At 44.2% G+C, this 18,372-nt stretch overlaps 1 protein-coding gene across 4 annotated transcripts in view; it reads left to right on the forward strand.

The window, feature by feature from the left end:
- Positions 1–18,372, forward strand: part of LOC309541690 (guanine nucleotide-binding protein G(t) subunit alpha-3) — a 53,458-nt gene that overhangs the window by 14,401 nt on the left and 20,685 nt on the right. The window contains exon 1 of one of the 4 annotated variants that reach the window (XM_082239847.1): positions 1,171–1,201. The exons of 2 other annotated variants lie outside the window; for them this stretch is intronic. In XM_082239847.1, coding sequence (XP_082095973.1) covers positions 1,186–1,201 — 16 coding nt within the window. In that variant the 5' untranslated portion in view covers positions 1,171–1,185. Of the gene's footprint in view, positions 1–1,170; positions 1,202–6,923; positions 6,940–18,372 lie in introns of those variants that run through there. One more of the 4 variants, XM_082239850.1, reaches the window with a different exon arrangement.

Here is an 18,372-nt window from a genome sequence, read left to right on the forward strand (position 1 = left end):
AGACTCTATGGGTGCTTTGTGATGGGCATTTACTGTTTATTGTTGGATCAGTGCCCATCACATAGACAATTTTTTGCAGTGTCCATGGTGGATAAATTTAAAAGGGGTTCCTAGACTGGATGAATCCTTCACAGAAACCCCAAAGAAAAGGGTGCAGGCTCCAAGTGAAAGAATAGGCCTTTATTGAATACAAATGTATGTAGGATCAGCTTCCTAAAATAAATTAGAAAGCTGCTGCCAAGAACCATATCCAAAGCAATGATCCTTATTCACTCCCAGATTACACATGTAAATTCTATTCACTAATCAAAGGGTCACAACAATCTTCCCATAGCAGTTGTAACTCAGTATCATCATCCTGAACCAACTAAAATCATTTAGCTCTTTAGATAAGCCCTTATCATATCATATGATTATATACAACCATTTTTCAGTGTTTTTCTTTATTAATACTTTTTTGCTTTGCCTCCCTCTTCCTTCTGCCTGAAAGCTATGAGCTCTGGTCTCATCCCACCTCTGGGCTCATTCATGGCTGTCTGTACCTAGTTCATCAAAATCCCATCAAATATGCCGAATTTAGCTGGGGCCTTGGCCTAATCAGGGGTCCAGCCCCAGTAAGTGAGCAAAGGGTATTGCTACAGTCCTAGCCACAAATATGCCATTCTATTTTTTCTTATTTTTGTTTAAGTTCCTCAGAGGGGTGGGTCTCATGTATTTTGGACAGGAAACACATTATTCCTGTATCTAAGCATTCAGGGAGGCATAATGCAATGTTAATTGTTTTTAGGGATAAGTGGTAAGCTTTTGTTTTCATCTGAAGCTGCAATGTAACACTTGTGGGCGAAGGCCCCCCATGAGAGGAAATGTTTCCGTCATGTTCATTGTCATGGTAGATGCTGTAGAAAGGAATGTGGGAAACATTCACTGGGATCGGGGCCAGGGATGTCCATTTTAGCAGGACTGGAGCGAAGCCAAAGTGGTGACACTGGCACCCTTGGACAGCTGCCACTGTTGATGCTTGCCCGGCTCTCCCTTGAAATATACAAATATGAACTCCAAACACTGCCATTCAGCTGGCTCTTTCTTCTCTCTTCATTTCCCTCAGGGTCTCTGATGTAGCACTGATATGGTGAGTTGTGGGAAATGAAAAGGCTGGCTAAGCACCCTTTAGTGAAGCTTGGAGCGATGCCACTGCAACCAGGTAATCTCATCTGGCTTCACCGTCAGAGGAAGCGGGTCCATCAGAGGATGCGTAATGCTTTCTTCGATCTCAAGCTGACCCTCCACAGGCCATGGGCTCCACAGCAGAGCATCAGCCTTAACTGCGGAGGTCACAGGTTGAGTGTTTCCTGCCTGAAATCTTAAGAGAGTAGCTGTCAGTCATTGGAGACAATACTGAGCTGCTGAGGCAGATGGGACAATTGTCTAGCTCATTATATGGCAGCTTCATGTATTCTTAACCAGGCAGGAGTAAAATGGGAAACCACCTTTGGCAGGGGAGAATCCTGAAAAGGGATCTGTTTCAGCAATTCAAGGCTGTGTGTTACGCTGCTGCCTTGAAAATAATTTGCTTGCGGACAGTGTGAGTCACTGACAAGGATGCCCGCGAGGGATAAGCAAGACCAGGCTTGACCAAACTACCAGCTTCACCTTCCCACGTCAGCTTACAAGAGCTGCCAGGAGTCTATGGCCAACAATACCAGAATGGTCCAATGGGTCCCAGCTGTAATTATCTACAGCAGGAAGGCAGAACTCATTATTCCTGGCTTGAGGAAGGTGTGGCAGGGATAGAGAGAGAGCAGTTTAATGCCAGACAATGGAGAAGGCACACCTTTCTTGAGGTTTTGGTGGCCCTGGACATGGGCGAGGGAGAAACAATAATACTTGGCACCAGTTCAAAGTGTTTCACATGCATTTCTTAAGAATCCCTGCAAAAGCCCCATAGATTATCCGTATTAAATATGGAAGGCTGGAGCTGCTTTATGAAAGCACTTTATGAAACCACCTGCTAAGTTCACAACTAAGGTGAGGTCTGAATCAAAATTTCATGGCTCGTACAGCTGGCAGCTACCATATGCTTGCTCTGAGAAGGTTTGCCAAGACATGAGCATGATCCAGATCCAGTTGCAGTAGTGAGTTTCCCTGTTTGTTTACTTATAAAACCATTTCTATGCCATCCTGCCACAAAATATCATGGCTATTTGCAATATTCAAACATAAAACACCATTTCAACAACAAAAACAAAGTACAGGTCATTAGATCTGCTGACACAAAACGGCAGGGCACTGACAAACTGGAACGTGTCCAGAGGAGGGCAACCAAGATGGTCAAAGGCCTGGAAACGATGCCTTATGAGGAACGGCTAAGGGAGCTGGGCATGTTTAGCCTGGAGAAGAGGAGGTTAAGGGGTGATATGATAGCCATGTTCAAATATATAAAAGGATGTCACATAGAGGAGGGAGAAAGGTTGTTTTCTGCTGCTCCAGAGAAGCGGACACAGAGCAATGGATCCAAACTACAAGAAAGAAGATTCCACCTAAACATTAGGAAGAACTTCCTGACAGTAAGAGCTGTTTGACAGTGGAATTTGCTGCCAAGGAGTGTGGTGGAGTCTCCTACTTTGGAGGTCTTTAAGCAGAGGCTTAACAACCATATGTCAGGAGTGCTCTGATGGTGTTTCCTGCTTGGCAGGGGGTTGGACTCGATGGCCCTTGTGGTCTCTTCCAACTCTATGATTCTATGATTCTATGGTATTCAAAAGGCACCTGAAAGTCAAAGGGGAGGCAGCCTGCCCAATCTCTGCCGCAAGAGTGTTCCACAACATGTGAACAACGTTGTGAATTGCCCAAATTCTATCTGAAGCCAGTTGGGCCTCCACAACAGGAGGAAACACTAACAGTGCACCTCTGGGTGCTGAGGTGGTCCTTAAGGTGGCCTTGGCTCAAGTTGTTCAGGGCTCTGTAGAGCAACACAGGAGCCTCAAATATGGCCCAGGAGCATAAAGGAAGGGCCCAATCCCTTTTATTGCCTGGGCAAAAAGTGGCAAGGGATTTTTTTTCCAAATTGAGGGCCTTCAGGGAGCTACATGACAGTAGTGGGCAGGGACACTTCCACAGCAGTGGAGTGGGGTGCAAGGGGGCAGTGTCTCAGCCTCTTACACCACTTGGATTGCTAGCTTTCATTTTTTTAAAAGCATGTTTCTAGCATTTGTGGAACCTGAGATATGAGGGGAAATGTATAGGCACTATTCCTCTCTCTCTCCCCCCCCCCCGTAAAATATTAGCCTGTGTTCCCCTTTCAGTGTATTACTGCCCTTCCCACAGGAGAAAAAAATCTCTCTCTCTCTCTCTCTCGTACCCTTGTGCCCTCCAACATTTCTCCGATGAAAATAGGGACATCCTAAGGAAAAGCAGGACCTTCCAGGATCAAATCAGAAACCAGGACAGCTTCTCTAAATCATTTTCCTATGTTTCTATATATGCTGTAAGCCACCCAGAGTGGCTCGGGGAACCCAGACAGATGGGCGGGGTATAAATAATAAAATATTTATTAATAATATTATGTGGGAAAGGAAGGGTTAATCCATTCCTACTAACTGTAGTCTCCACAGAGCTCCCCCCACCATTCATGTGGCAATTAAATTTGAAAACAATTGCCATCAATATTCAAGCCTAATTGCCACCCTGAAGGGGGTGGGCAGCAGAGGGTCGCAGTGCATACGAAGGAAGGTGTAATACCATTTAAAATCCACCCCATGCTCTGCCCTCATCCAAATGATCTGCATGGAAATTAGGTTTAAGATCAGCTTCCAATGGAGAAGCCTCATTGCTGTGTCCGGAGCAAGCTAAGAAGGGGAGTCTGTAGGCTGGATTGTGGGTGGCGGGCAGCTGTATAAGCCGCATCCAGCCCCCAGGACTGAAGTAAACATAAATGTAAAGATGAAATAACTTATTTAGATATGGAGAGCAATGAATGCGCTATGCCTAAACAGCATACTTAGAAATATTTGTGCCCATTTCCCCTCATGTTATTGGAGGAAAGGTAAGACGAGGAAAGGCTGTGTTCTTATTGTTCCATTTTGTGTACCAAAGTACGGTGGGGGGACTGATGGATTGCACAGCCTTAGGTGCTACAATGGGAATGGGTGTATTCCAGAAGTAGATGTTCTTTACATGGCCCTTTCCCACCGCCCTCTTGTAAATACACCAGTTAACTGCAATCTTGTCTGAAGACCTGCCGCAAATACAATGCAAATGTGAGCCTAGGAGGATAAATGCCAGCTACCTTGAAGCAACAGGAAAGGCTCATTTCCCTACTCTCAAAATAAGACCGGAAAACGTACCTCACGAGCAGCACAGCAGCTAATGGTTAAGGCCCAGCCTTGATCATCTGGTCCAAAGGTTAGTGACTTTTTCCCTCCATAAATGTCCTCAAAGCTATATGAGGAGCTCCATTCAGAACCTTTGCCACAAATTGCCCTAAATTTTATGTGTAAACCAGAGTTGTTGTTGTTCTTCTTCTTCTTTTAAGTTGTTGACTAAGGTCACTTCCAAGCAGCCTGTTTATGGAATATTCCTGCTGTTTAGTTTGCACAAATTTGCAGGGAGGGTAAACAACATTGGGTATTTATTGAGTGTTCCTTCTGATTTGTTTGTGAGGAGGTTATATGATAAGGCATCAAACAATCATTGCTCCATAATTTCCAGAGCATTTCCCTCTTCTCTTTTCTCTTTGTGAAATGTCAGAGTGTGGGGTCGGGGAGGGGGACAGTTTTGCTGTGTAAGATGCCAAATCAATCTTAACTGAACGAACTGAATTTGATGGCATGAGATTGAACCCCAGCCTGAAAATAGTGACTGCCTGGAAGCACCCTAAAGGCAGGGTTTCTGTGCATGTGTCTGCCTTTGGACTGCTAGACAAACTTCAGGGGATCCAGAACATGACAGCAAGTTTGCAGACTGGTCAGTATGAAATTATTGTGACAGTACTTGGACATTTTCATTGGCTTCAGTCACAGGTGGCTGGTGCCCACCAGAACTGGTAGGGCATAAAGCAGAAAGATGGAGCTAGAGGCAAAGCCAACTAATTCTAATGTTGTCCCCATTTTCATAGAATCATAAAATTGTAGAGTGGAAGAGACCCCAAGGGTCATCTAGTCCAACCTAAGGAATCTCAACTAGAGCATACATGACAAATGGCCATCCAACCTTTGCTTAAAAACCTCCAAGGAAGGAGAGTCTATCACCCCTTGTGGGACTCCGTACAACTGTCAAACAGCTCTTACTGTCTGAAAGTCATTCCTGATGTTTAGTTGGAATCTCCTTTATTGTAACTTGAATCCATTGGTTCTTGCCCTAACCTCATGAGCAGGAGAAAACAAGCTTGCACCATCTTCCATGTGAGAGCCGTTGAGATAATTGAAGATGGCTATCTTATCTCCTTATCAGACAAATTGCCTCAACCATTTCTCATAAGGCTTGTTTTCCAGAACCGTCATCTTGGTCACCCTCTGCACGCGTTCCAGCATGTCAAAATCCTTCTTAAATTGTGATGCCCAGAACTGGACCCAGCATTCCAGGTGTGGTCTGAACAAGGCAGAATAGAGTGGTACTATTGCTTCCCTTGAACTGGATGCTTCTGTTGATGGTGTCTAGAATAACATTAGCTCTTTTTTTTTTGCTTTTTTTTTTGCTGCTGCTGCTGCTGCTGCATCATGTTAAGCTTGTGGTCTACCAAGACCCCTAGATCCTTTTCACATGTACTGCTAGTAAGCCAGGTGTCCCCCATCTTATAATTGTGCAGCTGGTTCTTCCTGCCTAAGTGTAAAACCTTGCATTTGTCCCTACTGAAATTCATTTTGTTAGTTTTGGCCCGGCTCTTCAATCTGTTAAGGTCATCTTGAATCCCAATTCTGCCCTTGAGAGCCAGTGTGGTGTAGTGGTTAAGAGTGGTAGACTCATAATCTGGTGAACAGGGTTCGCTTCCCCGCTCCTCCACATGCAGCTGCTGGGTGACCTTGGGCCAGTCACACTTCTTTGAAGTCTCTCAGCCCCACTCACCTCACAGAGTGTTTGTTGTGGGGGAGGAAGGGAAAGGAGAATGTTAGCCGCTTTGAGACTCCTTAAAGGGAGTGAAAGGAGGGATATTAAATCCAAACTCCCCTTCTTCTTCTCCTCTCAGGACAATGTTCCTGCCTAGAGCTGAGCCCACAGATAATGTTGCAAGATTTGGAGCTGGGCATACTCTTCTCTGTGGCATTGGCTCTCCCTCCCAGTTTGGTGTCATCTGCAAATTCGATAGGCAGCCCCTTGATACCCTCACGCTAGTTATTTATAAAGCTGTTGAACAACAACGGGTCCAAGGTGGCACCCTGCGGCACCCCACTTGTCACTTGTTTCCAGGGTGACGAGGAACCATTGATTAGCCAGTTCCACCCTCTGGGCTGGTTATAAGAAAAAGGTAGACATGTGGGGTCTGAATGAGGCCAGAATGACGTTGGTGTGGCAGTGCCCCATTGCCCTAATGAGTCAGCCTCTTGACTTGTGTGCTTACCTGAACTTTCGTAGAGGCCTGCCCGCCTGTCCCTTTTAATATCAACTCTCATGAATTGAATATATTTAGGCCTATTGTCCCAGGAGAAGCTGCAGGATCAAGAGTGGGAAGAATCCATAAATGAAAGCCTGGCTAAATCCAGGTGGTTACAGGAATTAAGACGGCAAGAGGTTCGTTTCAGGGAGTTGCGTCTCATATACATAATGCTTTGACCTATTTCCAGCAATAGCAACTACTGCTGGAGGAGTGAAACCAAAATACACATAGGATTCTTGAAGATATTAATTAGATGAGGTGGAGAGAATATTCTGGGCATGTGATACTCTCTTCGGATTACTGTCTGGGTACTGCTACTAGCAACTACAACTGGCTATATCATGCAGTGGGTATGTTCATGGACTGTAAACTGGGAAAAGGGATGGGCAAATCTGTCAATTTCACTTTATCTCCATTTCTCATTTTCCCAATCCTAAATTCTGTTCTCCACATTTCCACACCAGCTTGCAATGTTTTCTCTTTCATTTTTAAATATATTTGTTAGAAAAGTCCTTTTGAAAATTACCAGAATTTGATGCAAATTTCTTCCACTAAATGCATTTTTTTTGCATTTTTGTCCAATATGCACTTTTTAACAAGCAATTGTCCCTAATAATGCATTTTTGGTATGTTATTTTACTAATATATGCATTTTATGCACACCTTACTTGGCTGGAGAACTTCACTACGTATTTTGGAGAAATATGAATTTTGAAGATGACTCTGTTTCGGTTTGCCCGAAAGTCTAAATTAGATAAGTTTGCCTTTAAATGCAAACTGAATTGAATCCCTCCACTCACTCCTTAGCTGTAAATTCCCAATTCAAATTTCACATCATTTGTAAATTGAACACTCAGATTCTTACTAAGTACACAATATGAGAGTAACAAAATTAGAATGTTGTTGTTCTTCAAAATTAAATGCTAGTTGGGGGTGGTCAGTAGTCTTCCCCACAATATGAAGGGAGAAGATGCTTAAGTTGTCCTTCTCCTGTTGAGATATGAGGATAAAACTTGCCACTGGTGCAGGGAGGGAATATTCTTCACTAAGATGAGGTGGAGATAGCGACAAGCAAGCCTGCTTGTCTTTGAGGTCTGCCGTCTGTTATAGTTAAATTTGTTTTTTAATAGTTCTAGTTGCCTCAGCAGTGTTAATTGTAACATACAGGCAAGGAGGGTATCAGTTTTATCTGTTTTACTTCTATGTGGGTTTAATGGCCATATATTTTAATTGGAGAGGTGATGGGAAAATAGCTGCTTCAGCTCAGTGTTCAGCTGATAAGGAACACTTAACCACCCATCTTGCCTGAAGGATACGCTGCAGTTTTGACACTTTCGTCATGATTAACATGCTAGCACAGACCTACAGTGCTTCAAACAAGTCTTCCAGAACCCCATTGCCAAATTTATTACAGAAGTTTATGCTGAACTATGACTCAGCAGCTGGAGCAAGGAAGGCAGTGAGTGGTACCTGCAAAGCAATTGTGGCAAAAGGTACTTAACCTGTTTTATATGGACAGCATTGATCCTTTACATGGGTGCAAGGAATGGGGCTGGAGGTGCCTTATTCAAAATAAGAGGATTTGCTACATACTCCTTTAATGAAAGGTTAGCTAACTAGTCAGTTGATCTGGATTTATTAGGAGCCGATACATATGTTCCCAGGCAAACGCCAACTTATTCCATATAATGAAACATCAACTGTGTGTAATAATAAACTTGGCACAACAGACTTGGCCACAACAGAGACTGAAACTCCCTCACTATGGGAAGTTTTATGCAACCAGTGTCTCCTGTCTAAACAAACAGTAAATCTTTAGCAGAATGAACACATTGGAAAAAGAAGTTTCAGGTTTGAATGCCATAAATGGTACATTGGCCAGGTTAGTGGAGAAAACAAATTATCACTGTATCACCACAGAAAAGACCTACCAGCAAAGAAACTGAAGTTAGTGAAGTTTTGAAGGTACATCAAGATGGGGATGGGTTTGAGCTCAGTAAGTCCCTATGAAATACAGTAGCAAAACAATTAAATGATATCTATCAAGATCTGAACCTGAACTCGGAAACTTGCTTTCACATCAGTATGAATGCTCAAGAGATGGGCTTGGAGGAGTCGCTTTCCATTCTTAACCTAACTCCTCTGGATCCAAGGCTATAGACAGGAGAGGAGTAAAGTGACTACCCACTTGCTACCTTCCAAGGAAATGATCTCAGCCCTTCACCTAATCTGATTTGTTCAAGCCCCAATCAGGCGTGTTTTGATGGAACTTTGGGGATTTCAGATTGACACACCTCATTTCCTGCCCTACAGTGAAGACTGGAGGGAAAAGCAGTGAATGGTGGAAGAATAAACATACTTGGAAAGGAACTGAACAAGGGGGAAAGTTCAAATTCCAATGGTGATTCTTCTAGGAAGAGGGCCCCAGATGATCTCGCGGTGATCATTCAGAACAGGCCAGTGAAGAAATCCAGCAGAATAATGAAAACAGAATCTGAACTGATGAGTGGAATAAATTTTGGTTTTTAATTCATATGTTTGCTGACAGAGAGCTGTTATTCAAATCAAAAGATTGCTCAAATAACCCACCCACCCAATGGCAAGTTGTACCAACTAGAGCAGGGGTCTGCAACCTTTAAGACAAAAAGAGCCACTTGACCCGTTTCCGAAGAAAATAAAACTGGGAGCCGCAAAACCATTGCGACATTTAAAACAAATATATCTCCGGAGCCGCGATCTGACAGCGGGCGGGAAGGTGACGTCGGGACGGTGCATGACTAACGCACGCACTGCCCCCATGCGATGTCACAGCCAGTACAGCGCCCGCCACAGTGAGGAGTGTCGGGGCGCACAATGCGCCTCCTCCCCTCGCTAGTATCCGCCCCGGAGCCGCGGCAAAGGTGCAAAAGAGCCACATGCGGCTCCGGAGCCGCGGGTTGCAGACCCCTGAACTAGAGAAAGAGAATTGCAATCTGGAAAAGGCAACTTGAGAGAAAAAAGCAGGAGGTTTTTGAGCCATAAGACTCCTGAATTTGTTACCCATCCTAATAATATCCAGATATGCTCCAACAGAAAAGAAGGGAAGATTTGTGAGATAGATAGATATAGATAGATAGATAGATAGATAGATAGAGATGATAGATAGATGATAGATAGATGATAGATAGATAGATAGATAGATATAGATATATATTGAAATATATATGCGTTTTTGATAATTTTATATATATAAAACTTAACCATACTTGATGTTCCTGGTTTCGGATCTTCCCCGGCAGTTTCACCATCTCTGCATACTCCATCAGTTTCATCTGCCATTCTTCTTTTTTTGGTATTTCTCCTTCCATCTCTGGGCTAGTAGCATTCTCGCTGCCGTTGTTGCATACATAAAAAGTCTTTTATCTTCTCTTGGTAACTCTTCACCTATTATACCTAGTAAGAAGGCTTCTGGTTTTTTAACAAATGTATTTTTAAACATTTTCTTTAGTTCATTATATAACATTTGCCAGAAAGCCATTACCAATGTACATGTCCACCACATATGGTAAAAAGTAACCTTCTTCTCTTTACATTTCCAACACAATTTTGAACTTGTTTTGTACGTTTCAGCAATTTTACCAGTGATATATCATTTTCACATAGTTTTCTTTCAATGAACAGCATGCAGTAAACTTTATTTCTTCTTTCCATAGCTTTTCCCAAGATGAAAGTTGGATATTATACCCAAAATCTCTAGCCCAATGTATCATCACTGCCTTGCCTTCTTCATCTTTTGTATGCCATTCTACATACAATTTGTACATTTTTGATAACACTTTGACATTATTTTCCAACAGATCTATTTCAAACCTCAATTTCATTGTATCAAAACCATTTTTATCAACCTTAAACACATCATTTAATTGGTGATACTGAGGCCAGTCCATTGACAATTCTCTAATATCTTCAATTCCCCCCCAATTTTAATTGGTTTCCTGCCTCTTTTAAGAAATCTCTATAGGTGGCCCACTTGCCTCTCATATTTACTTTTTTTACCAAAATTGCTTCCAATGGAGAGAGCCACTATGGTGTTCTCCATTCTAATAAGTGCTTATACCTATCCCATACCTTGTAGATCAATTTTCTTATCAAATGGTGCAGGAATCCTTTATGTACTTTCATTTTATCACACCACAAATATGCGTGCCACCCAAATCTATTATCGTGACCTTCCAGGTCTAGTAAATCTGTATTTTTTAACAAAATCCATTCCCACAACCAGCAGAGGCAGGACGCTTCATAATATAACTTCAGATCTGGCAGGGAAAAGCCCCCTCTTTCTTTAGAATCAATTAGTAATTTATATTTTATTCTTGGTTTCTTCCTCTGCCAGATAAATCTAGATATTGCTTTCTGCCATTTGTTATATTGATCCAAATACAAGTTTTGGAAGAATAAAAAAATTCCTTCCAGTAGCACCTTAAAGACCAACTAAGTTAGTTCTTGGTATGAGCTTTCGTTTGCATGCACACTTCTTCAGATACTGAAGAATACTGAATTACTGAATACTGAATTACTTCAGATACTGAAGAAGTGTATCTGAAGAAGTGTGCATGCACACGAAAGCTCATACCAAGAACTAACTTAGTTGGTCTTTAAGGTGCTACTGGAAGGAAGTTTTGGAAGAATTATGCCCAGGTTAGAAGCCCTACACTCCTACCCTGCTAGCAATTTATTTTCCAGAAATCAAAGAGATTATCCATTAACAAATGCCCAGACCTAGGGGTATTTATAGAAAAGCAAATTATTATGCATTTGGCTGTCCTTTGAGATAACATAACTGATTAGTAAACATCAAGAAAGGTCTTACCGTTCTTTCCTGGAACCGTGTGGGTTGAGATAATGAAAAGGCAGTCAATTATTTTATTTGTATTATTCAACAATTTTATATATTATGTTTGCAAGAGACTTGGCCCCCCTCAATATTTGTTTGAATGTCGCAGAAAGCTGCCCTGGCCTGCGTGGTGGCAGGAGATGCTGCAGAAACCAGCACAGCCTAGCAGAAGGCTGCACCAGCCTACACGAAGTTGGGAGACACGTGTGATGTCATGTGATGCATTTCGCACATATGATGTCATACATGCACTACATGTGCTGGGCCTCCTCCATCTTGGGGGCAACCTGGCAACCTGATGAATATCTTGTGTGTGTGTGTGTGTGTGTGTGCGCACACACACACACACACATCCACAAACCTGATATTCAATTATTATTTTTTAGAAGACCAGTAACATGTTTGCTTGGGGGACGCGGGTGGCTCTGTGGGTAAAACCTCAGCGCCTAGGACTTGCTGATCGCATGGTCGGCGGTTCGAATCCCCGCGGGGCGGGGTGCGCTCCCGTCGTTCGGTCCCAGCGCCTGCCAGCCTAGCAGTTCGAAAGCACCCCCGGGTGCAAGTAGATAAATAGGGACCGCTTACCAGCGGGAAGGTAAACGGCGTTCCGTGTGCTGCTCTGGTGTCGGTTCGCCAGATGCAGCTTTGTCACGCTGGCCACGTGACCCGGAAGTGTCTCCGGACAGTGCTGGCTCCCGGCCTCTAGAGTGAGATGAGCGCACAACCCTAGAGTCTGGCAAGACTGGCCCGTACAGGCACGGGTACCTTTACCTTTACTTTAACATGTTTGCTAGTCCCATAATATACAGTTACAGATGCTTAGGCCCTTAATGGCTCCGGGCGAAGCATATTCTTCAAATTTTCCCTTTTATAAGGTGGTGTTAAATTTGAGCCACAGGGTTATCATTAAAAAGGGCTTAATAGGTGTGAAGTACTTTGAAAGTTATGTAACTGCATAGCCTGCAATCCAACACACACTTACTTGGGAGTAAGCCCCACTGAACTCAATGAGACTTGCTTTTTGGAGTAGGCATGATTTATGATTGCAACACACTGTTGATTAAAATGTGAATTGATGTGGGGATTAAAATTAAGTTTTTAAAGAAAAAGGTTAAAGGGGCCAAAACTCTTTTAGGGTGGAGGTGTTTTGTCGCAGGACACAAAATGTTCCTGTGACAGGAAATTCATGTCAAGCAATTGAGAAAGGCGGGGCCTCTCTAAGACTTCGTTCAGCTTCCTGAGTCCTCATTTCACCAAGAGCTTCAGTTGCCAGTTTTCCTACTCATACCCCAGAGAGATGGGGCAGCTCTTCCTCCTCCCCTCAAACCCACAAGTCAGATTTTTTGAGCTCTCAAAAGAGCCACAAAGGAAAACAGGGAGCAACAAGGGATTAATGGCGGTCCCCACCCTCCGCAATTACTAAATTCACTTCTCCACATTCCGCATCAATTCATGGTGTTTTTTTATTTAAAAAAGGAAGTCCTCAGTAATAATTATAAGAATCTTGTGCATATTTCTTTTAATATACACATCTTCGCAAGCAATTCTCACCGATATAATTTATTTATTTCATAAATTTGCACACACAAAAACCTCAAAGCGGCGTACCAGGGATGAAACAGCAAGATCGAGAAAAAAATCACAACCATGCTTTAAGACATACAAAAGTCAAAATACTAAAACAAATGAAAATTACCTCAGCTTTCTAAGCACCTGGGTAGGCCTGTCCAAACAGGACTGATTTTAGCAGGCAGCAAAAAAGAGTACAGCGAAGGCACCAGCTAGATCTTAATAGGGAGGGAATTCCAAACTTGATGCACTGCTACACTGAATGATCCAGTTCTTACAAATGCAGAAAGGGTATTCTGTGCCATCTGCAGTCGTGCCCGTTCTGTGGATTGAAGCGGTCAACTGGGCACATGCAGAGTAAGGCGATCTTGTAGGTAAGCTAAGGGCTTTGTATGCTAATAGTAACACCGTGAAATTGGCCCTGTAGCAAATTGGCAACCAGTGAAGCTCTCTGAGTTACTCACTCACAAGGCCTCACTCCTGTCAGCAATTGTGCTGCTGCATTCTGCACTAACTGAAGCTTCCGGACTGAAAACGAGTTGCACCTGGTAAAAGGCAAAACTCTTTTAGGATGAAGGTCTTTTGTATCAGCGTCTTTTGAGCCAGTGTGGTGTAGTGGTTAAGAGCGGTGGACTCGTAACCTGGTGAACAGGGTTCGCTTCCCCGTTCCTCCACATGCAGCTGCTGGGTGACCTTGGGCCAGTCACACTTCTGTGAAGTCTCTCAGCCCCACTCACCTCACAGAGTGTTTGTTGTGGGGGAGGAAGGGAAAGGAGAATGTTAGCCGCTTTGAGACTCCTGAAGGGGAGTGAAAGGCAGGATATTAAATCCAAACTCCCCTTCTTCTCCTCCTCTCAGGACAATGTTCCTGCCTAGAGCTGAGCCCACAGATAATGTTGCAAGATTTGGAGCCGGGCAGCATCTAATGGTTAGCTGCATTCTGTTTTTGCATTAGCGTAGGAAGTAGGGATCAGGTGAGAGTTGCACAGAGGAGAGTTTCTGCAAGCTTCTCTATGGTAAACACATAACCACACATAAATCCCTTTGCTTTATTAGAGTAGGAATGTTGTGGTGCAAGGGAGGAAGGGCAATAGGACAGAATCTGTTTTGCAAACAGAAGGTCCTAGGTTCAAACCCACCCTGAAATCCTTGAAAGCCACTGCCAGTTGTTGCTGTTGGCATCCCTCTGTCTTGAGAGACAATGGAGTGTGCCTCTGGGGGTGAAGTCAAACCAGAAACCAAAGTGACTTCCCCGGGGCACAAGCCTGGGCAGCGGGTATGGAGGTCCTAGGCTGCCCAGACAGCAAGACTCCCTTCTCGGTCTCACTGATGTCGTCCAAAGGAAAGCAGAGTAATCTGTTTGGCACCAGCTTGCCTGTGGCAGGCGTACCAACCTTCTTAGGGACTCCACTCCAGATTTGTATAGGGTTTCCTCCTTGGCCTTTTCTTTTCCCAAAGATTTCCTCAAGGCAGCAGAGAGATAGGGATGCGGTATATTCACAATGGGGGGAACTCATGATGTGAACGTTCTGAATTCAAAAAGTCTGACACCGGGTTGAGCTGGGCCCATACCCCTCTGAACGGAAATATGCAGTTCAGACATTCTTAAAGAAGGCTGTGCTGTATTCTGTCCATCTTCTTTTGCTGTCGTTAGATTCTGGGTGACAACATACACCATCAGCAGAAAATGTACCCCTAGAGGCCCAGAAATACATTCTAGCCTTGGAATGTAAATGTTGTTGGCACTGTGGTCCCTGAAAATTATAGGTACAAAATAGTTTTAAATAGTGCACGCATGTGCGCATGCACACACACACACACACACACACACACATATATATTCTGCACTGTTGTTTTACTATAAGTGTCCAATCTTCCTGTTTAAAAGACTGTGGAAAGCAAATCCTGTTGCAACTTGCAAGCATCGATATTCAGTTCAATCACCTAATGGATTGAGGAACAAATTTATGGAACATTCTGTATCAGGCATTGCCCCATCTACCCACGCAGTGATTCTTGGAAAGAGCATGTTGCATTGCCCCAGATGCTGATCACTATTAACATGGAACCCTTGGATTCAGGTCCGGACCTGGACCGTGTTGCTTGGCCTGTTGCACCCATTAACTTCTCCTGTGTACCTTATGTAGTTGCAGCCTTAGGGCTTAGCTAGAAATGAGGAGAATCATTTGCACTGGGAGGAATACTCCAGATTTTCACCGGAATTAGCAGGACAGAGTGCACGCCCCTCTGTCTACTCTGAAATAAATCCTTTAGAATTCAATGGGACTTACTCCCAAGTTGGATTGCAATCTTCCCCCTTTACCTCCAACAGCTCAGGTAGAAAACAGAGGGCCAGATTCTTACTTCTCTCACTGACAAGCACCAACTTTGGCAGGTGGGTGGGACAACCCACCTGGCAGTCATCTGACATCATAAAGGCATCAGGTAATTGACAGCACTTCCCAAACGCCTGGCACCCAGCACTGCTCAAAGGCTGTGGAAGCCCTGTGCTCAGTGCTTGGGAAGGGCAGAGCTTTGCACGAGCGTTCCCTACCTTGACGTGTTCTGCACCCGATACCAGGTGGCTCAGATGAAAAGACACGGCAGACCAAATGGTGTGGAGGTTTCCCACATTCCAAGTTAGATATAGTTGTGTGGATTGCCTGGTGTTCTTGTTTCAAAAAACAATATGAACATTTTGATTGAATGCAGAAGCACTTTGCTCAGATAATATTTGTATTGCAAAATGCATATATGTCAGTGATCCAGCTGCATACAGTGTGTCAGTTTCCGCAGCAATTGTCTGCAGGTGTTTATCCTGCCATCTAGTGCACAACAGCAATATTTTGTATCAGATCTTCAGATCATTTAATGACAGACTTAAGTTATACTGTACAATTAAGTTGGGTTTGGTGCACTTGTGTAACAGACCAACTAATGAAACGAAACATGGAAGAATGTGGTAAGAAAAGAGCTGGGAAAGTGGGAATGATGGTGAGGCTGTATAACTGCAGTACAAACAAATCAGGATGAAGGCTGACTAAACCTGAAAGAGCTCTGACTTTGTTTTTCAGGGAGATCAGGACTGTCTCTAATTCTTTCTTTTTTTTTAAAGACTCTTCTTTTAAGCAAGCCCACAGTAAAAATAGGAAGCTGCTTTAAACTGAGGTAAGCCATCAGTAAAGTCATCCAGGACTGTGGAGGATGCTTGGCAAATTCAATCTTTGTGAATTCTCATCCAGATTGATGGGCAAAGGTAGGGTTGCCATACGCCTGGAATTTCCTGGACACAGCTGGGATGCAGTCGTCGGAAACAATGTCCGGCCGTAAATTGCTCAAATGTCCGGGTTTTCACTTTTTGGAATATGTGTCCGGATTTTCACTTATTGAAGGAGGGCAACCCTGGACAAATGTGCATACCAGAACTTTGTTACATACTGTTGTAACCCAGTGTGGTGTAGTGGTTAAGAGCGGTAGTCACGTAATCTGGGAAACCGGGTTCGCGTCTCCGCTCCTCCACATGCAGCTGCTGGGTGACCTTGGGCCAGTCACACTTCTGTGAAGTCTCTCAGCCCCACTCACCTCACAGAGTGTTTGTTGTGGGGGAGGAAGGGAAAGGAGAATGTTAGCCGCTTTGAGACTCCTGAAGGGGAGTGAAAGGCGGGATATCAAATCCAAACTCTTCTTCTTCTTCTTCTTCAGTTCTTGACCCAAATGAGCTCTCAAAATGCATTTGAAAATGTGTATTTTGAGAGAAAGCAACATAGAAAAACACAGTCTCGGGGGCTTCCAACACTTGGGGCTCGTGGGCACATTTGCAAAGCAGAGAGCATGTTGTGGGCATCATGCTCACTCTGCAACCACACATTCCCACTCTCTCGCCTCTCCCAAAATTAGGCTTGAAGAAAGCTGAGGTTCTAATGCTGTTGGGCCAAATCTGCCATGTAGGGCTCCTGAAAAGAATGTGGCGAAGGCAGGAGTGGCCAGGGGAGTGACCCAGGAGAGGGGACCAGTCATGCCACCCACAAGGCAGGAGCCAGGGGAGGAGGGAGAGTCAGGGCAGTCGAAGGCAGAGGAGGGCGTGCAGGATGTAGCTGAGGAAGAAGGGACAGTTCAAGCAACGGATGGGTCAGTAGATACCCCACAGTCTCCTGGAACCAGGAGGGGCTTGAAAAGGGCAGAGCAGCAATGACTTCCATGCAGGAAATGTCTCAGGTGGTGGGAAAGTGTCGGAGCCAGCCGTCACAAATGGCGCAGTTTAGCATAAAATAAAGACACAGAGAGCCAGCAATATTTTCATGGATGGAGGGCAGCTCCTTTCGAACTTCTTCTCTCCTCTCCGGTATCTTTTATTATCCTTTGTTCTCTCCTCCCGCATGGCCGTTTGCCAATGTCTCACATTACCTACATCCGGTCATGGCTTAAACCCACCCATCGCCATATAGGGTTATACTGCCCAGAGGGGGAACATAACTCCATATAAGACTATGCACTTAATACACTGCAAGGCACAGACATGCAGGTCACTGAGGTCAGCGAGGCACCAGGTGGTGCTACAAGCCTTTTTCATGACTTCCTGGCTCCCACAGGAAAGGAGCCCATCGGAGGAGGATATATAAGCCAAAGGAGCAGAGGGGCCCCACTGTTGCTGCAACTGCTCCATAGAGCCCAGACCTGCGGACCACAGGCGAGAAGCAGGCATGCGTCGTGTGAATCTGGAGCACCATGGAAGCTGCTGCAAAGGTTTCTCTTGCCAATAGACTTAAATATCTGGCGTGTGCTTCTTCTTTATCTGGGATGGGCTGTGACATGCCATCCCACAGGCACTCTATCCTAAATGATGACATCCCAGGATCTCCAGACCCATACTGTCATTTCAATTTGCTTCAAGTGAAGCCATGGAAAGATTTTCCAGTGTTCTGCTTTCAGTGAAAACCACTGAGTTCGCACCTGTGGCTCAAAATGGCCTTTGGTGCACCAGCCACCAAATGCAAATGGAAGAGAATAGAGTCATCATTTCAAAATGACATTTGTTGTGTAGGGTTTGGGGTGGGGGGCAGGGTTGTATGGTGTTTTAGATTTGCATGTTTCAAAGATGATAAATGTTGGGAGTTTTTTAAAATGGTATCCAGATGATACACCGGCATTTCTGATCAGGCACCATGTCTACAAAAAAACCAGAAACATTTGTTCCCAAAGTTTGCCATGTGAAGTGACAGGGTGACTGAGAGTAGTGGGGGTGGGGGTGGGGGGAGAGCTCTTTTGTGACTGACTGATTATTTCTAATCAGAGGAAATAATTTTACTGGGGCTCTTTAACTGCAGAAGTTTGGGGCAAAGTT

The sequence above is a fragment of the Podarcis vaucheri genome (assembly GCF_965113315.1).
Source record: "Podarcis vaucheri genome assembly, chromosome: 10".
NCBI classification, from domain to species: Eukaryota; Metazoa; Chordata; class Lepidosauria; order Squamata; family Lacertidae; genus Podarcis; species Podarcis vaucheri.